Source organism: Accipiter gentilis, chromosome 5 (assembly GCF_929443795.1).
Source record: "Accipiter gentilis chromosome 5, bAccGen1.1, whole genome shotgun sequence".
NCBI lineage: Eukaryota > Metazoa > Chordata > Aves > Accipitriformes > Accipitridae > Astur > Astur gentilis.
The window spans coordinates 12929557-12955464 of record NC_064884.1 but is presented as its reverse complement, the minus strand read 5'-3'; the positions used below and the strand labels follow the sequence as shown (position 1 = coordinate 12955464).

The window sequence follows — 25908 nt, the reverse complement described above, 5'->3', positions numbered from 1 at the left end:
ATTCAAAACAGCTGTAATCTAATCTGCATAGTCCTGGGGCAGTATCGAATTTCTGCAATATCCAGGGAAATTCCAGAACAGTGATGTCACTCTGCACTGGGCCAAGCGTTGAGTCAGGATATGTTAAAATAAAGCATGTCATCTCACCTATGCTGGATCAAGTCTGAGAAACTAGTTAGCTAACTTCTTCCTAAACTTCTTCTTAACACCCTAAAAATGGGGAGGGGGAAGTAAAAGCAATTAGAATATAACTGCAAAGCAAGAATAAAAAAAAATAAATCCATATAAAAGCATATACTTTGATATCAATTAGCCAGGTTAGTTTGAGACTAGTTGCATAAATGCACATGCTGACCTAGAGGTTAAGGGCAAAACAGCCTTTAACAGTCTTGGAATACTCAGGTGTAAGAATTTGTTTAAAAGCATGGTAATATTACAGGGTTGTAGACTATTACAAAGCACTTTTCATATTTGCTTTGCTGTTTATCTTATCACCTACTTCAGCTTTATTTCCTTCAAATTCATGATGGAATTTTATTTACACAGGTGCTGAAGCTGTATACATACTGTAACTAGTACACAGAATTGACAATATTTAAATACTATGGTTTTAATACAGGTCACAAAACCAAGGTAACCATTTTATAAACTCAAGGTGTAGCTCTGCTAAAAGCCACTTAAGTAGCACGCATTCTGTTCCTTAATTTTAACCTGTGAGTAAACCTAAACCCTGCAGCCTAAACTTTGGGGTTTTTGGAGAGGAGAAGGAAGAATAAGACCTCTCAAACCTACTAAGGCAAATTTTCTAAGAGATAAATTGCACTTAAAGCAAACTGGAAACCAGAGGTAATAAGGAAAAAAGTAAGTATATTGTCATAGTCACGCTTTCTCCACAAATTTGGAATACTAGCAGTAAGGGGAATGCTAGAGAAAGACCTTACAAGATAGCTACATGCCTCTTCAGTGTTGTCACTAGGGTTTTTAGGTGGATGCTTAAGATCATCAGATCTCAGAATTGCTGTTTAAGCCAAGAAACTATTTTTAAAAGAATTCAGGGGTATCTGTTGTCTGCATAGCAAACTGGGACTTAACTGTCAATGCAGTTTGCAAACTGCACTATTCAGAAGGTGTTAATACACAACCTGGAAATACTAGAAGCAGGAAAGCAGTGTTCCTAGTCTCCTCAAATTTACTGTACCATGACATTATCATTTTGTAGAACACATTTTCTGTAGCACTGCCCCCCTGCCTTACATTTGGTTTAGTTGTTTGGGGTTTTTTTTAAGCAGATCCCATGTGCATTAAAAAAAGACTGAAGATTTTAAATTTCTCTTTGGAAGACAGTATTTTACAGTACATACAAAAATACTCTGGAAAAACATACAACTTCATTTACAAAACCACCAAGTTATGAAGAAATTACAGTATAGATATAGTATAATGTTTGTTTCATATGACCAGAATTTCTCCCCACCCCTCAAAAAACCCTAATGCACTTAACTGGGTAAGCAGTGTTATCAGTTTACAGAACCGGACCTTCAGACTACTACAAGTTTTCATGTAACCATTTAGAATAGCTTTCAGGGTTTATCTGAAACCACTTTCTGCATGCCAGTTGCTTTCAAGACTGTACCTTGCAGGTGGGTAGCAGTGTCACAACAGCCTAGGCTATTGCAATGTTGAAGTACATCTTCAGCTGTGTGTTCCGAGTTTAGCTTTACTACCCAGTGACAACAAAAAAAGCCCCTCAAGTCTCATGCTGGAACAGTCTTAAGACAAAAATCAGATACAACGGCATGGGACATGTCTATCATCTCCATACCTTGGTAGCATCCTCTGTTGCATTTTCTTCAATATTTAAATAATTTATGGGCCTCCATGGGAGGCAATACTTGTGTAGTGCACGGCTGTGTTAGGCAGTGGAAAGCTACTAGCTGAGGACGCTGAGCACGATTGTGATAGATGCACAGGAGTGTATGTGCCAATGGGAAAACAATTTAAGATAAGAACAGTATACGCACATGAACTAGGAAAGCACAAATGAATACAAGCACATTCACACACACTTGAAACCACAATGTGGCTGCAGTGACTAATTAACCCATTTACATGCATTCTAAATCCAAGTCACAGGTCAGGTAGTTTTTTGTGGCTTTTTCAAAAGCCGTTTCAGCTAGTGACAGTTAAGACTTTTAAAAAGACTAAAGATAACTGTTACAAGAATATGCGAAGAACAGTTCAAAAGGAAGCAAGCACCAAACAATATCATAAAATAAGGCCACGATTTTAACTGGCCAATTGCAGTATGCAAGAGTAACCTTCCATACTTCGTTAGTAACAATACATGTTGATAATATGGACCACTAAACAAGCAATTATCATCTTTACCTGAAGAGATACTGGTTACCCATTAAGGGTAAGTTTGATGGATCTTTTAATAATACGAATACTATTTGTTGGAACAGGAGATGAAGAATCTGGTAGTTCTTTGCTGGAAAGCCTCTACAACACACAAAAAGATGCCACAAAAAAAAAAGGAAGGTTTAAATTCATCAATTCAGAAGTAGCAGCAGATAAACCCTTTCCTAGCTGAATATAACAACATTCTTTAAGTACCAAACCAGCATAGACCAAACTCAAATATTTACAGAGAAGAACTTTTTTCACCACACCCCTTGTTTAGTTACCACCAGTTTACAGAGGAAGAGTATTTTCCCCTCTGCACACTTCTTTCCTGGCATCAATTGAGATAATTATATTCCTGAGGGTGGGAAATAAGTTGCAAATTGCTTGACAGCATAATAGAGGAAGCTACCATTCTTCTTAGATCCATGTATCAGGAAAACAGTGTCTCTACTGTCCAGATTACTTCTGGTCTTATAATTCTCAATTTCACAACATTTTACATGACAGAGAAGAGTTAAAGCCACTTATACACTTCAGAGCTTCCAAGTCTTGTCACAGAAATCTGTATACAAATATTTAAGATAGTAAGAGTTCAGATCACCTTATGGAAGATCAGCAAGGAGTACAGATCTTTTTGCTCAATAAAAAAAAGCAGATCAGGAAACAAACTGTGTCAGTATGAGTGCATGGAAACATGGTTTTTCCAGTTCAATAACTTGGAAACTTTGGCCTCACTTTTGTGAATAAACCTGGAAGGTCATTGTTCAGCTATTCAATTTGGTGGAAGCATGATAGGCAAAAGCTTACCAACTACTTAGAATCACCAAGTTCATAGGGATTAACAGTACATAAGTCTTGGCATGTAAAATAAGAATTCTAGTTTTGCTTTACCTATGAACACAAAGGCACAACAAGCAATACCTGTGATCTTGAGTTGATAACTGGAATCAGCATGGGTTTTCCTCCAAAGACACCCTAAAAAAGCCAGAAGGGATTTATTAGGCAGTATTGTTAAATTCATGACTGGAGAGACAGCAAGGTCTAGTAGCTAGATACTTTAAAAATACATACGTGCATTGAAAACCTCCAACTCTTTTTTTAAGCCCTATAAGCACACATAACAGTGTTTCAGGTATTTCAACCTTCACTCTACCAACAAGACCACATCTTGTTTTAAGGGTGTGCCCTGAGGAGTTTATGCTTCAGTAGCAAGCTACACTAAATATAAAGCTCTTTATCCTCCCTTTGAGAGGCCAAATGCTTTAATCTTTATAGTAGTTTCAGTTTACATCAGTGAATTGAGTGGTTAAAAAATAATAATAATTTCAAGCATGGAAAGAAACTAGATACTACCAAATCATCCAGTAGTAACATTTGAAAGATAGGTCATACAGGTGTAACATTTAGGAAATGAAGATTTAAGTAAGTTAAACTAAAGAGCATGTTTTTGTTTACATCAGTAAACATGTAGAGTATTTATGTGAGGTAGTCTAGGCACTAGAACAGCCCATTCAACTTTTCAGTTAGTCCACTGAGTAAAACCCCTTCAAAATTACATTGCCTGTAGATCTGCTGCTGACTTCTTCTGGACTGCCACCATCTTTGAATGCTGAATCCTGGCCCGTTAACTAGAAGAACAGAAAACAGACTCAAAATAATTGCTATACTAAAATTACCTTCATATTTGAGTACAGCTTCCAGTCAACACACTAAATCTGTTAGTGGCCATTCTTAAAACAACATTTAGACAAGATTACCATAGCCACACAGGAATCTCAAGCCTCGCAAAAAGTCTTACTACCCAAACCTTGAAATCTGTACTTGAAATATTCAATCGTAGATAACAGTTCTGCAAGTTGATTCTTTACAAGTGTCAAAACTGAGTTTTTTCTAGTTGTTCTTTGCCTCTGCCTCAAATCAGAGGTCAAGCCACAAGAACAGCTATTTAAGGAGATTTATATATAGCAATAAAACAAATCAAGCATTATTCTAAGGCTTCCACAAAACCAAGATTTAAGAAGCAACTCCACACTATCATTTCAGCAGTGGACAACCTATTAAGTAGGCTGCTGATTTCTAAAGCAGCAAAACTATCACAAGGCATTCAGAAGTCATCTGCCAGAACAAGGTTAGCTCATACTTTTACATGTGTAAGATTTATATCCTCTTCATTTTGAGATAATTTTTTTCTGAATTAAGAACTGCTTCCAAATAAGCCAGTTCATTCAGCAATTGGTCAGTGCAGTAATATACAGGTACAGTAGTATTTAGAGACCCTGCCACCAGACCAGAAACAGTCACTAGTGCCAGATCGGGGGGGGAGGGGGGGAGGGCGTTTAATAGCTACACAGTATATTCAAGAATTTCTCACATCTAAATCCTAGTAAAACTACCACTATGCTTAAATATAGATTCCTGAATCCATTGGGGATGTATATATGCATTTCTTCTCAGTTATGTCATTCGTTGTACATCAATAATTAATTCTACTTCGAACTCTCCATGGCCTAGCCCCGCCTTCCTTACCTTTTCTCTGTCTACTGTTTTTTTGGGGCATTCTTCTGATGTAGGTGAATGAGGTCCTTTAGTAGTCACTGAATAAGGTCGTTTAGGTGCAGCATTCTTAGGATCTGTAATTGCAGTCCCACTTAATTCATGCTGTCCTTGGACAAAATGTGCTCTGAGCTGAGAAATTGTGTTATGTCCTGGAATGTTGCAACCAACTGGAGGTCCTAATGTTCTTACTGCAATTGTAGCCTCCATTTCTGCAGGAAACACCAAGCTTTTAGAGTTCAGCCATGAAATTAAACACTGCATTCCACCCACTACTTCAATACATACTTGAATCAATAACAGGAATGGGGAGTCCCTTAGGCACTGATGACATAGCTACACAAGGTATCTTCTCTCTATTGTTAGCACCATTAGATTTCCGATACACAGCATTTCTGTAAAAGTCAGATGCTAGAGTTATAAAATGCTAGTTTATAAAATACTATACATTTCATTTCCAGAAAGTCCATGCAAGACAAATGTCTATCATCTTAGCTCATTGTCACAGCTCTACTAAACAACAAACTCACTGGCAATCTAACACGAGATCTTAATTTTGCTGAACTTCAGACTGCAAATTCAAACTTAAGCATTGTCTTTAGTGAGTCTCTATGTACTTGTACTGTTTTACAGCTTAGAAAAAGCAGTACAGAGTGCCGGATACAATGAATGTATTTGCTCTACCCATACATGCATCCAGTTTTATTTTTTTTAATGCTACTCCTACAGTGCCAAACAGTCTGAACACAGCAAGCATTATGCATTTGGTAGCATTGGGCTATTAGTCTCAAGATTACATATTCCCCCTGTGCTGAAGTAGCTTATGAACAAACAGACTTCCCAGCAAGTGACAGACACTTTTACTGCTGAAGTTCTCATACTGCTGCACTAAGTCAGCAGCAGGTCTAGTGTTTCTGTGATCAAGATCAGCACTTCATTAGAACATAATACTCTTTGGCATTAACCATACTTTTTGTTAGAAGTTACGTACATATAAAATACTCCTGATTCAAGTTACACACTAACCTAAAGGGATCTATATTTAAGATGAAATAATTTCTCTGGTATCAAGTTCTTATTTCTTCCTATCTGTTCATGTACATTAAATGAATTTTTTCAAGGATTTCTTTAACCTGTCTCCCCCCATGTGCCCAAAGGAGATGCCAGCTTTGTTCCTAAAGCCATTAGAGCCCTCCACATACTTATGAACAACACAGATTCAAGCAAGAAATCCTAGACCTCATTCACATTGTGAGTCACTTAAAAAGCAGCTTCTTCACAGTTTTAAGGTTATGGTGCTAACCTTTCTATCTCTGCTGTAGAAGTGTCCAATTTAAAAATCTTATTTAATGAAGAGGAATTATATGGTGTTCTGGAGTCCATGTCTCTGGAACTGTCCAAACAGCTTCCATCTGAAGAAGTCCTTTTGCACTGAAGCCCACTAGCATTTTGGCTAATACCTGGCATGCTTTGCTGAAACAACAACAACAACAAATTAAGTCTTCAAGTAATTAAAGCAAAAAAAAATATTGCCAGAAGAGCCAAATTTTTATTATACCTTCTTTCTTTTCTGTAAGGTTTCTGCAGGCAAAAAATAGTGGAGATGCTTTCTCTTCACATGAGCTGCCTCAATCTTCATACCTTCCTTCAGCACATTGAGATTGCTAGCCTGCCTGTAAACTAACATGAAATTTAGTGCTGTAGCTTAGTAGGAATGTTTGCATTAGGTATTTGTCAAAGTCACATATGGTGTCTTTAAAAACAGCAAGCCTTTAAGTCCATCCAGCCCAAACAAAGAACAAGAAGTTGTCTCAAGATGAACATGACTTAAGATGCCCACTTCACATCCAGTACAGACCAGATACATAACAGCTATTTAAGTTCAAATATGCATTTATGTGCTCAGTTACAGCTGTGGTTTACTAATCATGCAGCTCACATCTGAGCTGATTTTAACCTGAAGGAGATAATATTCCTTAACCATTAGTTTTCTGGTTGAAAATAGATGTAGAGAACTTTCTGAATCAACCCGATTGTGCAGAGCTGACGACAGACCAGACACCTTACTCAAGATTCAGACTAATTTTTTTATTTGATATTTACAGTGGTGATTGTGGGTTTTTTTTATAACAGTTCTGTAACATCATATAACTTTTCAGTAATTTAGGTGTTAAAACTCTATCTGTCCAAGACAGACTGGATTTTAGGGACAACTGACTTAATCAGAACCACTACAATTTAAATCAACTTTTCTAAACTGCCTGCAAACAACCTTTTACACAACTTTAAAATACTATACTAGCAGAGCAGTTGTTACAGAATTAAGTCACATTTAGATAAGTTTAACAAGCCTATAATGAGCATAACTGGAAAGTTGGCTTGCTAACAGACAGAGTGGGAATCAAAATAAAGACATGCAACAAAACCAAAAGGTTTCCAAGTCCTTCTACAGCAGACCTAGAAGTGAAATAAAAGCACAAATATGAATGTTACACCAGTATGAACAGTTGCTTCAAAGTAAATTCAATAATGTTTTTATGTAAAAGTGAGATAAAGTTCATTTAACAAAAGCCTTCTAAACAGCAAGCCTTATACTCTTGAGCCCATCAACTTGAAGTTAATCTTCGCCCTCTAATCATATTCTCTCAGAGTCAAGGCACATGATAAAAGCCTTCTTGCACATAACTACTGGTCACTCCTATGTTTGCCAAAGGTTATCACACCTCTCAGGAAATACCTTTTCTGTTCAATCTCTCTGGATTCAAACCCTATATCTGAAACATACTATAGGCTGTGCTTCACTAAACTAAGAGCACACAGTTATGCTAATAAAGTTTGTGCATAGAAATACCAGTTTTACCATTAGTTCTAGCCTCTTAGTAGTACATAAACCTTGTTGACATAATTTACATTTGCCACAACATTGAAACACAGTGCCACTGGATGTAATATACAAGACAAGCATCAGTTCAGATAACAGTGCAAGCCTGGGGAAGTCACCCCACCTGGCTTAATACTCAGACAAGAGTTTTGATGCCTTTTTTCTGTGCTTTTCTCATATCCCAAAGCATGAGCTAAAAAGAAGGTCAAGTTTTACTGCATGTACTCATATTGTCTGAGCAACACAACACTCAGCTCAGACAGGTACCACAGATAAAGTTTTCATCAGTGCAAACAAACATTTAAAGGAGTCCACTGTTTAGAACCTTTTGTCCAAACACACTTGTAACTTCAGAAGAGTAACCTGATTTCCCTTCTTCATTATGATAGCTAGGCATGAGCCTGAAAGCACACATGCACTTCTGAAAGGCACAAGAGCAGTCAGCTTGGGAAGAAGTAAACAGATTGTGGAAAAGACCTATACTTTTAAACAACTGCTCACCCCCAAACCCCTTTATTCTAGCATTATCTAACACTTGCAATATTACTTTATTTCTACATCTATCAAAAATATTAATGGAAGATGAACACGAAGGTTTACATGCAAGACTGCATGTAATTACAATGTGACAACTCACTGACTTTCAAAGTTCTGGGATGATATCATACACAAACTGTTATTTTGGAAAAGTACCGGCAACAGGCATTAACAACTTACTTTAGAGCCTGATACAGTTAATTCTCACTTCCGAAGTTCAGCAGCTGACAACTGTTTTTGACAAGTGTAGCTACACCCAGTAAATGGACATCTCCTGGCTTCACATCTGACTGTCCACTTCATGAATTGCAGTTCCTTTGCATGTGTTTACTATAATCTGCAGAACTGTTATTTCACATATGGTATATGACTGTAGTGCACACTTTTGTTTCAAGATAGACCTACTCTGCCAAAGTGTCAAAATAGTATGTTTTTAAAGATAATCTTCTATATGTCATGTTCTATAGAAATATCTAATAGCTAATACCAGAAGGAAGAACAATTCACTATGTGAAGCAACTTGCACTAGAATAAAAAATTGAAACCTTACAAGGTTAGAGCAAAATATAGGCTTACCTGTATCTGTGAACGACTGTATAACACAGGTTAAATCAATGTTAACACTTTCTGCATTTTCCACTTTCCTAAATACGATTCCAAGAAACCACATTGACACATATCCACTCCTAAAAAGACAGATTCACAAGTCTATCATTTATGCACAGATGCCATTTATTTGGATGCTAGTATCTACTCTCAAGAAGGGATTAAGTGAAACAGTTTAGTTGTACACAGCAGTTAAAGATTAGAGTCAGCCCCTACTTAAGTTCTCCAAGAACTCCTTCCTGAAGTTCTCCATTCTTTAAGAAGATCTTACATGCTCAGAACTTTGCCCGTCAGACCACATACCTACAAAACAGTAGGTATGTAACTGAAGATCTCCCACAGATGAGCTGAGGTGAATGAATATAGACAAGATACAATACATTGGCCAAGCTGTAGTTCAGAAAGTAATGAAACTCACTGTTTACAAAGTTCTCGGTTGCCAGGGAAAGACTGTGGCTTTACATGTGCAATAGTTATAAATTCATTCCTCTCCAAGTTTCCAACCAGCACACGAATTTTAGATTCAACAAGACCAATCCTAGTAAGAACAAAAGACATTTACTCATTTTTAACTGTATCCAGCACAGTAGTTATATGCCTTTTTATAATACAATGGTAATACAAAAGTGCTAAACAATCAGTAAGTAGTAAGTTTCATTCAGCTGAGCAGATACTGGATATTTATATCACACACACTGTAGTTTGAGATGTTTCCACAGTGACATTTGAGCTTTAAAGTTTCCAAAGACAGAGGTAAATAAGTTTAACTTGAACTCTTAACAGGTCAGATACAACACTTCAACATATAACCTATGATGAAAATATCAACAAGAAGCAGATTCCCAGAACCTCTGGCTGCATTTCAAAGTGCAGCAAAACTCCTTTTTAGCCCAAAGATCAAGCAGAACAGTTTAGAAAAGGTTCAATTACACCTGTGTAAAGATGCAATTCTTCCCGCAGATTGATCTGTGAAAAGATTTTACCTTTTCCCAGCCAAACTGAAAAATACAGTTCCTCTAATAAACAAATTATCTAGTCAACACAGTATCATCAGAAACTTACCCAAGAAATGAATCATGACCACAAAGGCTTTTAATTTAAATGAAGTACTGGCATTTTACCCTTTTACATAAAACACTGCTAACTTTGAAGGCAGTCAGAAATCTGTATGTTCTTCAAAAGTATCTTATATTGACGAACAACAGAGATGTGCTATCTATTCCCAAATCCATTCAAGAGTTAGTGAACTAAACTTGCTCTTATAGGAGGCAAACTGAAGCAAGTTTATCTTCTGCTTTTAATTTTCCCAGATACAAAACTAAGCTCCATTTGCTGCCATCTGTCACTGCAAAAACATCAGCTTTTACTGGAGCCAGAACTTTCCTCATCTTTATTGTGATGACACAATAAGCTTTGTTCACTTAGAGCCAAATAGTTTTTAATGTGAAATGTTTTTAAGCCCTCTGCCCTTAACTCCTTGTTGTATACCTAACTGACTGACATCAAGCTGTAGCTGATACAATTTTCTAAGGGAACATACTAAAGAGTTCAGGTAAAAGGTATTACCTATTAGAACTATTTTTAAGTATTAAATAAGATGTCTTTTAGAGATAGCACAAGAATTAAATTATTTGCCTTAAAGCACAAGCCAAACTGAAGTATAACCAAGATGCCCTCAGAACAGGGGTCTGTTACACAGAGCTATTTTGCTTGCTTACTTGAGCAAAGCAGGCAAAGTACTAATTTCTTAAGAATAAGAACACACACATTACAGTACCTTAATTCCTCACCATTTCCCCTTATTTCAAGATTCACAGTTAGTCAGCCTATCCACATAGGTTAAACAAGTTACTATTGGCACATCTGCCTTGAGACAGTGACAAATATCATGTCATAAGCAGTCATTTCCTCTAACTACAATTGAAGTGGTTCTCACATTACATTTCACAAGTTACATCAGCACTCTCCCAATTTACCTATCCACTACCAAGCATGCTGAAATGATAGTTTTCAGCACTAAACATAAGATGCCTGAGCACACTACTAGATTAAAAAACTTAGTAAATACTATTTATCAGCATTCAGATGCTCTGTGCAGACTATCAGGTTTCACCCAGAATAAACAGCCTCGTTTCACTTCACTGGAGAAAAGTAGGCTCTGGAATAGGCTGACTACATAACCAGAGCAACTTAGCATTGAGTGCAATCTAGTCCTAAATGAAATATTACATTCAGAAAAAAAGTTAGGAAACCAAGTTATCTAAGGCTCTAGAACAGTCATCTTCATTCAAAGTGGGGGGTGTGGGGGAGTGTCTGTCCATCCATCCCAGGGTATGGGAAGAAAATATTAGAACTTCAGTAATGTGTATGTGACTTGTAAATAAGTAGATATATACTGTGAGTATGTGTTCAAAAATTATATTTTTTTGCTGATAGGAGTACACAATCAAAAGAGTTTGGAGACCACTGCTCTATAAGTCAGTAAAAGATCTAGCTCTCCAGTGTCCACTACACATCTGATGACACCAAGTAATCCCTGTTTACTCGTCTCTAACAAGGAACATCCTCACTGAAGTAGTGTTGTGTAAGTAGTCTCCTTAGACTCCTTGCATCTGCTTCTCCAGATGACACAGAGCATCTGACCTTCAGGCATATGCACGCTAGTCCTCTTTGTTCCTTCTCATCATGACTTGGATCTTTAGGTTAACTTCTTCTTAAACAGCAAGATTTTTGTTAACTTTCCTTCACAAGAAAGCTTTTAGTTTTGCTACTTAACTTGGTATTTATTTCATGCCTAGTTGCACAGTTTAATACTTTATTTTTGTTAAATGTATTAACAAATTAAGTGCAACCCTGAATTGAGTTTCAATTATGTATTGAACCCACATTCAAAGCAAGACTTACCACTCTAAGTGATGCTCTTCAGTAGAGGCACTAGCACTCAGCACAATATAATGTCTAGAAGAAAAGAAAAATCAATATCCTAGCTCAGGACTTCATATTCCTTCAAGTGAGACCAAAACTGCCTTAAATGTATAGAATATGATTCCCATAAAAGACAGATTATATCCTCTATTCAGCACAGTATTAACTGAAGAAAAACTGATCACATCCTTTAGAATTGTGTTCTGCCACATAAGTATCATAGTTGATTTTTTTTTAATAAAAACAGTGTCATACAGTTTTTCTATCTTTCCTACACTTATCCTTACCAAAATTCATATGAGTACCTGCAGTGTCTGAAAAACAAACATTAATGCAATCTTCTATTTAGACTGCAAGCCAAAACTCACTATGCTAACCAGTAAGTAAATAATTTCAAGTTCAGATAACAGATTTCATACATACTTGTATTTCTGGAAGAAGTTCAGTGGTTCAAAGAGCTTTGACCAGTCTGATTTTCCTTGGAGAATCTCATTTGTAACTGCAAGACCTACAATTAAGGTTGAAAACCTTATTACCATTTTGTTTTTAATTCTAGCAGAGCATGATATAAACTTTATAAGATAAAGGTTTTGAACAGTAATTGACAGATCAAAAAGCAGGAATTTCCTTGACACAGTGCAGGTCTACTACAACAGTTCATTGGAAAACTGGTGCCTTATCATCTGCAACAAGTATACTTCCCAGGGAACTATTCTACCTAAAAGGGCAGAACACCTTGCAGAATATAACCAATTCAGACAATGTGGTTTCATACAGCAAGAATTATGCTTTTTAATCAGTTAATAAGCATGGAAAGAACTTTACCATGTTTGAACTCCTCTACCATTACCGCTCGCGTTGATGTAGATACATTGTATGTAGAGTTCTGCTGTGGATAGGCTGGGGTGATGATAGGCATTACATGATATCTGTCTGATGGGTTCACCTATGATGTTAAAACAACCTTGTTTAGCACCAGCTTAGGTTAGAAGAAAGTTTAAAGGCTTCTGAATTCAATGTCTACATACCCTAGGGTCCCATACTGGTAAGTTAAGATTGCTCTCTTCGGGTTGTTTCAGCAATACAGGATTTGGCCATTCCCTATATAAAGAAAAGCCAGTAACTAACTGTCCATTTAAAATCCTGCCATGTAATTCAGGGTAGGATTGAATGTTATTGGTGTAAGTCTTATATGAAGAACTACCTCAAAAAGTGTTACTATATGCAAATTAAAATAGTCATAAATAGCTCTTACCATTTTGAAAAAACCAAGAAAAACTTGTTAACAAGAGTAGAAGCCAAAGCATTTGGATAGAGTTGACATGTTCTTGCTACTAGCATGGCCCAGGAAACCCCACCAAGAAATCCCAGCATGTTGGAGTAAATGCCACGTCCTGCAATGGATACATTGTCATTAGCCTGTAGTCTTTCAATACCCAAGTATATTCCTTCAAATTTACAGCACCAACTTCTCAATCTATAGAATACCTAGTACACTTCAGCCTCAAAGTCAGTTATTTTCGCAGTGCAAGGATCCTTACAGTGATAAGAGAAAGAATCATTGCCACACCACTTCCCAAAACACCGCTACTCTGAAATTTACCTACATGGCTACAGCTACTGCTTCACTCCAATTTCCCTTAATAAAAAGGTTCTGCCATTCTTCTAGCACTTTCTCTAGTCACACGTGCAAACAGTATTTTCTTATTCCTTATGCATCAAGCTTTTATACTTAACTTGGCATTTTTATCATTTGTAGTCAGGCTCCTGATAAGCAATGCAGCACCTTGTCTTGTAGGCACTCCCCACTCTACCCCCATTAAAAAACACACACACAGAATCTACCACACAGGCAGTCCTTAAATCTAAACTAAAACCCATTTTTAAACTAAAAACTTAAACAGCTATCCAAAGCTGAAGTACTTCTAATGGTATTATTTTTTCAGCATGAGGTGCCTCTCAAAAGTTTAAAGATCACAAGCAATCACATTACTCACGTTTTGCCCACAGTTTAATTGCACGGAGCGTGAGCCGGAAGTTCTCTTTATTTGGCACTAGATGTAGTATTTCATCAGTAACTCTGCAGCCTGTAAGAAAAAAAGTTGAAGTACAGAAGTTCCTAGTAACAGGTACAAGTCAGGTTTATGCTATACTGGATCAATAGCTTACAGTTTATCCTTCAAGTCTACAAAAACAAGTTTAGATTACTTGCCTCGTATTACCTTAAAAATTATAGATTACACATAACATTCACTATCACTTCAGGTAACTGGTGCCCTCAACAGCTTTTTCATAGTTTAGACTACAGCCAACAATTTTCAATAAGGCCTTTCTACGGGATTCTGAAAGCCAGCTTGCTTTCAACAGCCAGGAACAATTAAACCAGTGTTAAACAGTAAGCAAGTTAGGCTTCAGGTATTTTAATTTTTATTTTTTTTTAATGAACTACCACATTCTTCTCTATCAAGTGCTCTACCTATTCATCTGAAGCAGTTTCTGTGGCAAACTAGAACAATGCACACACCCTGATCAAAGAAACATGAAACACATGTCTACCTAAACACACAACTTGAAACACCTAAATTTATGCCCACTCACCACCTCCTCAGATCTCAAGTATATAGGCGATCAGTTTCTGCATCTTGTACAGAAACTTGGGTTGTATAATGTGCATTCTATAAAAATTTTAGTAACATTTTCTTTTTAAAGATGCATAAATAAGCTTACCATTTAAGCTCCGTATACATCTTATATCCAGGCTTCTGAGACGCGAGTCATCTCTGAGATCAAGATTGTCAGAAACAGTTTGCATAGTCAGTCTTGCAAACACGAGATCAATCTTAAGAGGAAAAAAGTGCCAACTGTTACAATGCCACACAGTTTGTGAACAGCACACTAGTGGGGGACAGTTAGTCAAGTCTAAAGAGAGTATTTGTATATTCTAAAGAGAATATTTGTATTTAGAATTATATGACTATACATACATCTCCCAAGAGATTCATTTGCCAGAAGATTCAGTCAAATTTCTAGAAGTCCCATATTTTATTTACAAAACTCTAATTGCATCACCCTTTTCTTTTCAAGCTAGGGGAAGGAAGAGGTTTTTTTAAAGTTGGAAAGCTTACTCTAAACATAGAATTTGAACTGAAAGAGAACTTAAAATTAGTCATAGAATTAAGACAGAAGTTCAATCACCTCAACGATACTTCAGCAAAGGAAAGAGCATTTTCTTTATGCAGTAAGCCCTTTTGTTCCTGAGGTATCTGGTTTTTAGTACAGTCTGAGGCAAGAAAATTATTCCATGAATGTCTGTACCAGATAAAGGCCACAAAAAGGTCATTGAATAAATGTCTTCATGATAGTGATACCAAGCAGTAACTTGCTTAGCTACTACAGCATGCAGGTCTTTATTCATTGTATAAGATGTATTCAAGATACCAGGATTCCTGCAGCTGACAAACCTAAGCAGGAGTCAAATGAGTACTTTGCATTTTCCAGATTGATTGTCCTATGACCACTTCATTTTTGAGTTGCAGCAAAACATTTAGTCTGCTCACATGAGTCATACAGTGAATTACACTATACACATCCCTCTGTAGAAAGCCAGCTTGTCAGAGCTAAGAAGAATTAGCAAGGACATTGCCTCTGCTCCCACTCTGCACAATGCTAGAGATAAATGCTCTTCAAGCAAGCTACCCTGGTCTACAGCACAGGTTTAGAAAAAGATGTCCCTGATGCTCCCATGCCTGCCAGGCTTCCTAGGGGCTTATTTTCCTACAAGCTCCCCTTCTACTGCAGTGTCTTCTCCTGGGATAGGTTGTGGTCAAAAATAGCACAGTCACAGGTCCCTGGAAAAGTTATCCTATTCCAAAGCAAGAAAAAAAATTTACTCACTTAAAAAAAATGAAATGCTTACCTCAATGCCATCAAATTCAAACTTGACAACTGGTACATATGCATCTTCAACTGCCTGTAAAGGAGGGAATAGCTGCATAAGAAAACATGTTTTGCTACTTTAATGTTTTTCCTAAACTATGATAAAATACAGAATTTACACTGCTAAACTACTCAGTATAAAGACTGAGCTGCTGCCAAACAAAAAAAATTTGTTAATAAGCTGCAAGCAGTATAGCACTAATACAGTACTAATACTAGCTTTAAGAAGTTATTCAGCCAAGAGATTCAGAAGCTGATCATGTGTTGTAATGAACAAACAGTACACAATAAGCCATCAGTATCAGAGGTTGTAAGGTACTTACCTTGGTGGTGAGGAAGAAAAGTAAAGAGATTTCTGTAGCTATCTTACTACTGGTTAACATCCAGAGAAGTCTAGAAAATTCTGTCCCCGTTTGACAGTGTGCACTAGCCTCCTGTATTTTTATTTTCTATCATGCCTGAGATGCTATCAGCTACCTTGTGGGACAGTTTTCAATTTTGTAGACCACTTGTTAGAACCGAGCCACAGCCCACTGAGTCTGTTTACAGGTGAGAGTCATCTAAACAAACACTCACTAGCTATGCATATGAAGTCTTTCAAAATGTCTGCACAAGGAAGACTAGGCCAAGAGAAACACTTCTCAGGAGTCCTGTTTTACACGCAACATATGCACCTGAGGGTGATTTTACAAGGCAGTTTTGCATGTTCGTAGCACAGCTATTAGCTTTATGTAAAACTGACTGTGCATCTCTTCTGCAAAGTCTCAGGCTGAGTAGCCAGAGAAGAATATGACCAGAAAAGAATAAATTATAAGTCCTAAAGTACATCCAAGAGGAACACCACAGCAAAGGTACTGACAGAAATCTTTCCACATCACTTTCAACTTCCTTAGTTTTTAGGCTGCCCCTTCCTCTTCCTGCATGCAATTACCTTATTTCCAAGCCCCTTACTACATCTAAGTTTAAAGCAAGGCTCCTAGGGACAACCTTGCTTTTTGATACAGCCAACTCATTCCCAAACCATGGGTAGGGGAGAAATGTTGCACGAAGATTCTTGTGGGATGTGCAGTCATTGAGGAAAGGAACCAAAAGCTTGACTTCAACATTTTCATGCTGCGTAAATAGTATTTTAGAAGGTGCTCAGAAACAATTCCCTTTTTAATTTTGATTTGCAAGACATTCACTACCAATATGAGTCTTTAACATGAATATTCTTATTGTAGGAGCTGTACAATCTATCAAGGAGAGAGCTTACTCACTCTTAGATTTTTTATTCCCTCCTGATGTTTTAGTTTTTCAAAGAACGACTGAAAGAAATCCGATCTTTCTACATGTCTAGGAGCAACACAAACAGCATCTATGTCAGCACCTGCAAAGAGATTCCATTTCTTCTGTTATTGTTGGAAGACACTTTCAAACATTAGAACTATGACCAGACAACAGAATTTTACCTTTAGTTTGTACTCCAAGCCTGTAAGAACCAAATGTAAATATTTTGCCACCAACATTTGCTACTGCTGAAGGGGGAAGATTCTGTGGGTAGAAGAGAAAGTTTTCTGTAGAATAGAAGATACACATTGACCTATGTGCAAGTTTAACTAGCAGATAAGTTACTTAGAAAGACTACAATAGCCTCCATAAACAATGTCTTCTCACTCCTGTATGAGTTGTTAGTCTAATAGACTGATACTGTTTTCCTGAAGTGAGTGCTTGCAAATCACACACACACAAAAAAAGAGTAATATAGCAGTCCTCTCATTAATTTAAACAAATTAAGACCTATTACCAGTCTTCCCTGCAGCAGAGGCACATAAATTAACACAATCCAAGAGCCATACCAAAGTGTAATAATTTCAAACTAGATTGAGTGCTGTAGGCTGTTTGGGGCAAGATTACTACCCATTAACCATCTATCTCACCCCACAATATGTTGTTTCAGCTTTGTTAACTGCTACAAGTCAACTGATGGAGCCACTTCACAAACTCATTCAGTGCCCCAGACCTGAAGATCTTGATCTCAAGTATCTTTTATACATTATTTCAATGGCAGCTACTACAGCTCTCCTTGATACTTGAGAAAAAAGTTAAAAGTTGAACTTTGTCATAAATCCTAGTAGTATCACCTTTAAAAGAAATAAAAAGGCTTCAGCTCTCTTGATAAGAGCATATCAGAAATCCTTACCTTGCTCTCACCAAGTTCTGAAATCCATTCTTTCACCAAGTTATTCAGTTTACCAAGAACAACCAGCCTGTAAAGAAAACTCACGTTAAGTTTGCTGTAAAAAAATCCAGGAGATTAAGAAACTATACAGTCTTGCTATACCTGTGGTTCAGTTCTTCCTCATCTTCAAATACCCCAAATGGTTTCATCGCTTCAACCAGCTTCTGAGTATGAATGGAATCTACATCCTTAGGAGGAGCCAAGCTAATTGGAGAAGTAATTCCATAGTGCCTTTGAGGCTCATTCTGCACCCTAGGAGTACTGTGGGAGAAAATAAAATACTGAAGACTCCACAAAAGAAAATAAAAACCCACCTTACTGGAAAACACCTTTCCACTTACAGGTTTCCAAATCAACTTCCAGTCTTTTGCCCAGCATTAATATAAATGAGGAAAAAAAGATCTTGCTTATGATTTTTAGATAACTTGACCTAACTTAGAAGTCACAACTACTTTTTTAAAAAACATTTGTGGATATAAGAAAAGATCCAAGCTGCTACCATCTTAATACAGCTTATTTGCATTGCGCTAGACAGTTAGAACTGATCACCAGGAAATTAAAAGGTTTGAAATCCCCTAAAGGTGACACTACATACAGCGGAAGTTTTGGACGCATTTCAGTTTCATATCAGTTTTGATTTAAGGATATTCCCATCAGCTTCCTGCTAACATTAAACAAGACAATTTAACACCGGCTTCTTTTAGTTAAATGTATTTGCTGTGCTTCTACTGATTCTGGAAGGACATGATAGTTGGTTGTAGAGGAAGGGCATGTAATGAAGTGGTCTGTTAAACAGAGTTGTTGCACTAAATTAAGTATTACCTTGTTTTTGTTTATGGAAGAGTATGAATGAAAACATCAACCAATCTGCAGCTAATGTTGCTAGGAATGCCTTAACATTGCTCTTAACACAGTGTTCAGTTTTTATAGTTCAGAGGCTTAGCTGTACATACATCTAAATCCAAGAGGTGCACGTCAGCATGTAGAGCAGCACAACTTAAGCTCTGTTTGTAGAAGGTGCTCAAATCTGGTTTAGCTAGCTCACTGCCCAGCATGGCAACTGAATTAAGCACTCAAGCTATCTGTAAAAGTTTCCATTTATTTCACTAAAAGATCAAACTTATATATGTTTCAACAAAGATCTAGAAAGAACTAACGGCATACAGCCAATACTACTAACACAGGAGCACATATCTGGCTCAGCTGGGATGTTTGCCAGTCCTCAGAACAGTTAAAGATAAAAACATTCCATACACATACTCGTGACTGCCTTCAGCCACATCTTCCCAGGCATACACAAGGCCATCCTTCAACCTGACCTTGTAAAACTAGTTCTTCAAAGGCTTGGCAAACATGCAGCACAACAAATTCTAACGGTTCACTCTTGAAAACAAATGCCAGGTGTTCCAAGCTGCTCCCACACCCAGTTAGGCTGAGCAGGACACCAGGCACCTGGGTTTGGAGGCCCACAAGGTTACTGCCCCTGGAACTCCAGTCACAGCAAGGCATCATTTTCACCTCCAACCCTCCACTTGCCCTGCATGTTTAGACTTACTTGCAGTCAGAAGCAGCACAGGACTGACATGGCAGGACAACATTAAATTAAAAGCAGCATTAGTTTGGGTTTTTTGTTTGTCTTTTTTTTTTTACACCATAGAACCCTTTCTTTAGAAAGGGAAAAATGGAGAAAGAAACCCCTGCTTCTCATGACCAGCTGAAACCATGAGAGAGAAAGGAGTGGGACAGAAGGCAAGAACTGTACTTGATGGATCAAGGGTCTCTACAGAAACACTAGTAGCAAAAGGGGGAGACACATTAAAAAGTCTCTACAACTCATCATGCTTGTCAGAGTCCATATCCAGACCCTAAGGCTAAAGGGATTAATTATGCCATTATTCCAACTGGATGTTTTCCTACTTCACATACGGACAACTTCAAGTAGTAGCTGGGTTAGTCAAGAGATGCTTATAACTATTTAAGATATCTGACCCATTTTGGCTGAAATGGGATTAGGAAATGCTCAAAGGACAGCTTCAATACTTGATTTAAAAAAGACAGCTTATTACAACTCCTCATTTCTAATTGTTGCCTTTACTCTTCCATTGAGGGAAGATGGATTTCTCTCAGGGTAGCTTTATCCAATTACACACACAGCTTTTAGTCATCTAGTGGGTTCCCCCCACCCCCCTTCTCTATGAGCTCATTTTTCAAACTTTTTTCTATGTGTTTTCCAAAAAGCTGGGGAGGGGTATTAGGACTGTAGTCCTATCAACTAGTCTCCCCAGTCAAAATGGCTGTTTACTTGCAAGTGTAACTAGGCCTTGACCTAATTAGCCTTGCCTTGTTTATAGGCATTGTCAACTTCCACTTCACAAGTAAAAATATTCATAATGAATATTTTCCTTCTTATGATATCATTTTCATAACAAATACAGAAGGAAAGCCTATGATTAATTGCTGTGCATTACATCTAAATTAAAACAGCTACAGCAGCAACTTCCTACATGTTTTACATATTACTTGCACTGTACAACTTGCACTTCAGAAAGTTTGCACAACACAAGAATGGGTTTTAGACTTTGCTAGCATTCAAGATCTTTCCAGTATACAGAATGCCACCATCTGCCTTTCATTGTCCCATTCTTCCTGCAGAGACTATAATTAGAGATTGACATAAAGGACAATATCAATTACCTATATTGGATATTATTAAGAGCAAATTCTTTTAGTCAATAGTAGATATTTTTCAGTTGCTTGCATGTATTACTGAAAATTTGATCTCACAACTTAAAAGTTGAGGAAAATGGCATTTTGAAAGTCTTATTGAGAGAGTAGCTTATGCCCAATAGGATTTGTTCCTCTTCTGGAATAAAAAAAAATTAATTAAAAAATCTTACTCCTCTCTCTTAACTGTACCAGACTGCCAGGCATACACAAAGAAGAGATCTTAAGAAAGAAAGCAGCATACATGGAATTCTACCTATTCATCCATCAGCCTTCTGTTTAAACGAGAAGCCTGCGGCAGTTTAGTATTTTGCCAACTCTTGCTACGATTTGTCCGCCACAGTGAACAGCTCCAGCATATTTCCATTCCGATAGACCCTAATTTTATAGAAGAAGAAGTTAAACTGACTTTCGCAGGTTTTGTCACTTATTTATAGCTTCACAAAGCCGCTAGCCTTTTCTCCTGCACGCTCTTGAGAGACAACGAATAAGTTTACACTGTTACAGTTCAGGGAGTTGCCTTCAGCCATCAGGGCGGTGTACGAGCCTTCACTATGAATGCACTTCTCTGACTCATGAGGTCGGCTTGCCTCCAGCCAGGCAGAAATTTATCACTCCAGTCTCTTCCACCCTCACCACCTGGGAGGAGGAATGACTGGAAATGGGCTAAAAATTGATAGCAGAAATCAGCTAAAAATTGATAGCGGAAACCAAACCAAACCAAACACGCCAAACAACAAACCAACCAACCAAGAACCCCCCCCCACCCCCAAATCCCGTGACCTTCGCTGAAGTAACACCAGTTACACCTCCCATTCCTACCGCACATACCCACACGACGAAAAACAAAGCCTGCAGACACCTGCTGGCAAGTTAAAGCACCTTGTTCCTGACGCCAGCATTCAGAGAAAGCCACTTTTTTTCCCCGCCTGGGAGCTGGGTCGGCAGCCCGAGAGCAGCGGCCGGCCGAGCCGTTTCTAGGTTACCGTGGCAACACGACGCCGAGACCGGCACCGAGAATCTTACCCTACAAAAACCAGGGGCTCCGACCACCGGCGCTGAGCCCCGCAGAGCCTCTAACCCCCGCCTCCACACAGAAAAGGTTTATCGTTTATTTTCAGGAAAAGTTTTCCCTGACGGGAGGCAGGCTCCTCCCAAGCCCCCCGCTCCGGGACCCGCCAGCCTCTCGCCCCGCCAGGGGCCCCTCAGGGGGCTGCGGCGGGAAACAGCCCCTCAGGGAGACGCGAGGGAAGGAGGGGGCCGCCGCCTCACCCGCACGTCTCCTTCATGGCGCACCCAACTCGGCGCACTGCCCAACCCGTAGCTGCCGCCTAACGCCGGGCGCCCCTTCTAGCCGGCGCGCCGCTACCGCCTCCTTCCCGACGGCCACTGCGGCGCTCAGCCAATGGGACGGGAGGAGGGCACCCGGCGGGGTGGGGCTTGGCGGGGAGGCCAGGGCCTCGCCGGCCCGGCCGCCCGTCGCCCCCTGGCGGCTGTTGGCGGCGCGCGGCTGAGGCGGTCCCACCGCCCACTCTCCTCACCGGGGACCGACCGGCCCGCGCTCCCGTGGCAGGCGGGGGACAGGGTCGGTCACGAAGCGGGCTGAGTACCGGGCGCGGATATTCCCCCTGGCCCAAACCGGGAAGTGCACAAGCTGCTCTTCTCCTCGCAGGAGGGAGGAGGTGGGCAGGTGAGGCAGGGACGCCGCGGTGGCTGCCGGCTGAGGAGGCGGCGGGGCGGAGGGGGATCCCCCTGAGGGGACGGCTGCCTCCCGCTGCCGGCCGCGGGAGGGGAGGGGCGTGGGGGGAGCGTATCTTACCCTCAGGAGGTCGCGAAGATGCGTCTCGATAGTTCTGCCGCCCGCCGTCCCGCTCGGAAGCTGCGGGAAACTCTCCTGGGTCGGCCGCTGCCCTGCCGGGACCTTTGCGCTGGGGGGGGGTAAGGCGCTGACAGACCCCTGCAGCGGGGACAGCCGAGCTGCCCACGGGGAGGGACCGGCGCGCCACGCGGAAGGGGGTCCCACCACCACACCTTTCCCTCTTAAAGCTCAGGGACGTTCCCATCTCCACGGCACCTCCCTGACACCCCCTTTCAGAGAGAGGTGAGGTAAAAAGGCAGAAATCGCTCTTGGGTTGGTTTATTCTCATCCGGTAAGTGCTGCAGAGCAAGCTAAGTGCTGCTTGACCGAAGCCGGTATCGGGAGGGTTTAACATGTATTGTTATGAGTACTCACCGTAACTTATTGCCATACATCATTTTTGGCCGACACAGTCTATTACAAGCTGGGTATTAAAGCAACCAAAATACCCTGAAGCTATTCTGCACCGTGGCATTTAGACGACAATTCCCCACTCACATTCGAGCCTGCAAAGAGTCGAAAGTAAAACCGTAATGTTTTTGTAAAGTTGAATAAACCGTTGGGAAAAAAGTTTGCTTCCCAACTGCCTTGATGTCTTGCTGTGTCAGAGCCTTTCTCTGAGACTAGCACATGCATCAGTTCCCTACTTTTCTGGGTTCTCTCTGCTGCAAGATAAAACGTATTTTACTTCAACAAGGTACTTTGAAGAAACACAAACTCAACATTTATCCTGACGTTTCAACAGACTAACAAAACAAACGTTTGCTGTTCTGACACAAAGGTACTTTTAGCAGGACAGCCTTATCTACCCTATTTAAGTAACGTCATGCTATGGAGAGTTAAAAATGACTTTATTGAATATTTTTATGGCAGTGCTTATGCTAACGTTTCAAAGTCTTTGAAAATCAGATGCTTCTGCAAGAAGTTGCACTGGTAAAGTAAAAAAAAAGTTTTCCAGCAAGTTTCTTGAGAGTTTTTTTTTTTAAAACCCTTTGTATTCTTGAAGCTTATCATGGTTTTCTTTAACATTTTATCATCCTCACAACACTACTGTGGTCAGAGAATCAGGAAAGCTGTTGTTTGTACGCTGCTTCCTGTTCTTTTCTCTCAGGTTGATACCACTTATTTCACGTGAGGAAAACACCTGCCTTTATTTTTTCCGACTTTAGATGGCTAATTAGCCAATGGGTTTTTTTTAAACTGTTTCTGCTGCGTGCTTTAGTATCACAGTCAGATGTGATGGAAGGTTTTTACTGGAGAGGTGATACCTTTTTTCAAATCACCTGCAACATTTAGGAAAAAATTACAAGGTCTTGAAGCACAGTAGTTTTTCCTCAGGTGCAATTCTAATGTTAGATGGAAATTAAGACTTAACTTGATGGCTTCAAGCACGTAAACTATTAAAGTGAAAAGGCAGTGGGGGCCTGAGAAACACAAGATGTTAGTGATGGTTTAAGTGAGATGGTCAGATTATGAGTTCTTACAGTGTTTAGAGCTCAAATAAAGAATTAATTTACTTTTTCTGGAAAAGTGACGCTTATGAAGTGCTATGAGAGTAATTGTTCAATAGCATTACTGTTATTTTGTTTGAGTTCATGAATTTTAGTTTCTAGTATTTTCTTTTGAAGTTACTTCAAGGATAGAACTGAGGAGATTCACTAGGTTGCCTATTCTGTAAGTAATACTTTTTTTTTTTAATAGAAAACAAGGTTCTCTTGTTGTTTGTTAGCTATTTATGTAAAATTCTTTCTAATATGTAACTGTTCCATTCTACCTATAGAGTTTCCACAATATTATTTGTAGCAGTGGCTAAAAGATACTACGTATTAGAACGGGTAGAATTTGGGGAGAGTTTGTTTTGAGGTAGTGCTTTCCTCTGCTGCGTGCATTATATTAACTTTAAAACACTTGTGTAGTGCCTGGGTTATAGAAATGTCTGATAACCAATTAAATATTGTTAGTTGGGGCTCTTTTTTTGGTGTGTTTATGTGTTATCCAGATAGCATGTTAGAAAAAGTGAAATCTATTTTCTTAAAGTGATACTGGGGGGGTGGAGGGTGTTTTGGGGTTGTTTGTTTTGTTTTTTAAATTGTTGGTATGTTCTAAAGGAGTAAATGTTCTCTGTAGCATAAACAAAGTGATATCTGAGTACTTTATTCTGTTAGAGGGTATTACTGATTTTACAGAGGTGTGCTTTAAAATATAAATAAATAGGCTGTGTGTTTTTGTATGTTATAGGCTGTATATCTTATGTTTTAATTTTATCTGTAAAGTTAATGGTAGTATTGATGTGTTTTAGAAACCACTTCTGGGAGACCATGTGTTTGATAGACTTCTAAAATTCAACTGCCTAATGCTGATTCCTGGCTAAAGGAAGCTGTCTGTGTCCTCACTGTAGATCTTGCTGTTGTTTCTTACCCCTTTTCCACCCTGGTCTGTTCAGCTGCTGCCCTTGTATTCCATAGGGTATATTTGCTTGTAAATGCCTGTCCCTTTTCAGTAGAAGGTGGCAATCTTGCCCTTGTTTCCCCCTTACAAGCTGCTCTTGTCTATTCAAAGTGGGCTAACTCACTTTTTGCTCAGTGCACAATTCTTGTAAGTCATTTAGGCTAATTTTTACATTTAAGTATTTGTTGTGTCAATTTTTGGCTAGATAAGTCAGTTCAAGTGTCTGATCCTGTAGCTACATGGTCAGAAATATTGACCTCAGGGAAGGAGAAAGAACATATTGTGAGAAGAGAGGAAGATGAGGTGGTTTCTTTCAATATCCCCAAGCTAAATCCTGTACATGATACAGGTAAGATCCTTCTCACTTACTTAAACTATCCTCTCACAGAGTAGTTTCATGGCAATTTAAACTGGTCTAACCCAGGCTGATGTGATTTTTCTTCTCTCCCCCAAAGAGTCTGTGCTGAATTGGTGTTGAGCTAGATCTGCTTCCTGACTGTCAGAGTATGTGTAGGCTCCTGAACACTACTGTTGATGCAAGGGAGAAGCAGACCCACAAACATAGGTGTGGAAGAGGAGAGGTGGGATGGTAGCAGTCTGGATTTAGATTGGTTTGCAATGTACCCAAAGACTTGCATCCTTTTCCAGTGTGTCAGTTGATTTCAGAAAAGTTATAATGTCTCTCTACAATTCCTCTGCTTTCATTCTCCTTCTGCAATTCTGTGCACTGTGAAATGTATACAGCTAGGTGTGCCTATCTGCCTGTTGTATTTGTACTTGTACACAAGCACACCTGTAAATGCGTAGAAGAAT

General features: G+C 39.1%; 1 protein-coding gene across 1 annotated transcript; it reads right to left on the bottom strand.

Annotated features, from left to right (window-relative positions):
- Positions 1–275: 275 nt before the first annotated feature.
- On the bottom strand, positions 276–22160 carry PAPOLG (poly(A) polymerase gamma). The gene is made up of 21 exons (XM_049801550.1): positions 22062–22160; positions 18168–18326; positions 18027–18093; positions 17296–17377; positions 17104–17213; positions 15825–15878; positions 14636–14747; positions 13906–13995; positions 13164–13302; positions 12937–13009; positions 12734–12854; positions 12332–12416; positions 11888–11941; positions 9402–9521; positions 8954–9063; positions 6518–6639; positions 6263–6432; positions 5248–5354; positions 4933–5171; positions 3328–3381; positions 276–2502 (listed from the first exon to the last, which is right to left on the bottom strand). Exons 1-21 carry the CDS (start codon positions 22076–22078, stop codon positions 2404–2406), a joined length of 2184 nt encoding a protein of 727 aa, XP_049657507.1. The 5' UTR covers positions 22079–22160; the 3' UTR covers positions 276–2403.
- Positions 22161–25908: the final 3748 nt, after the last annotated feature.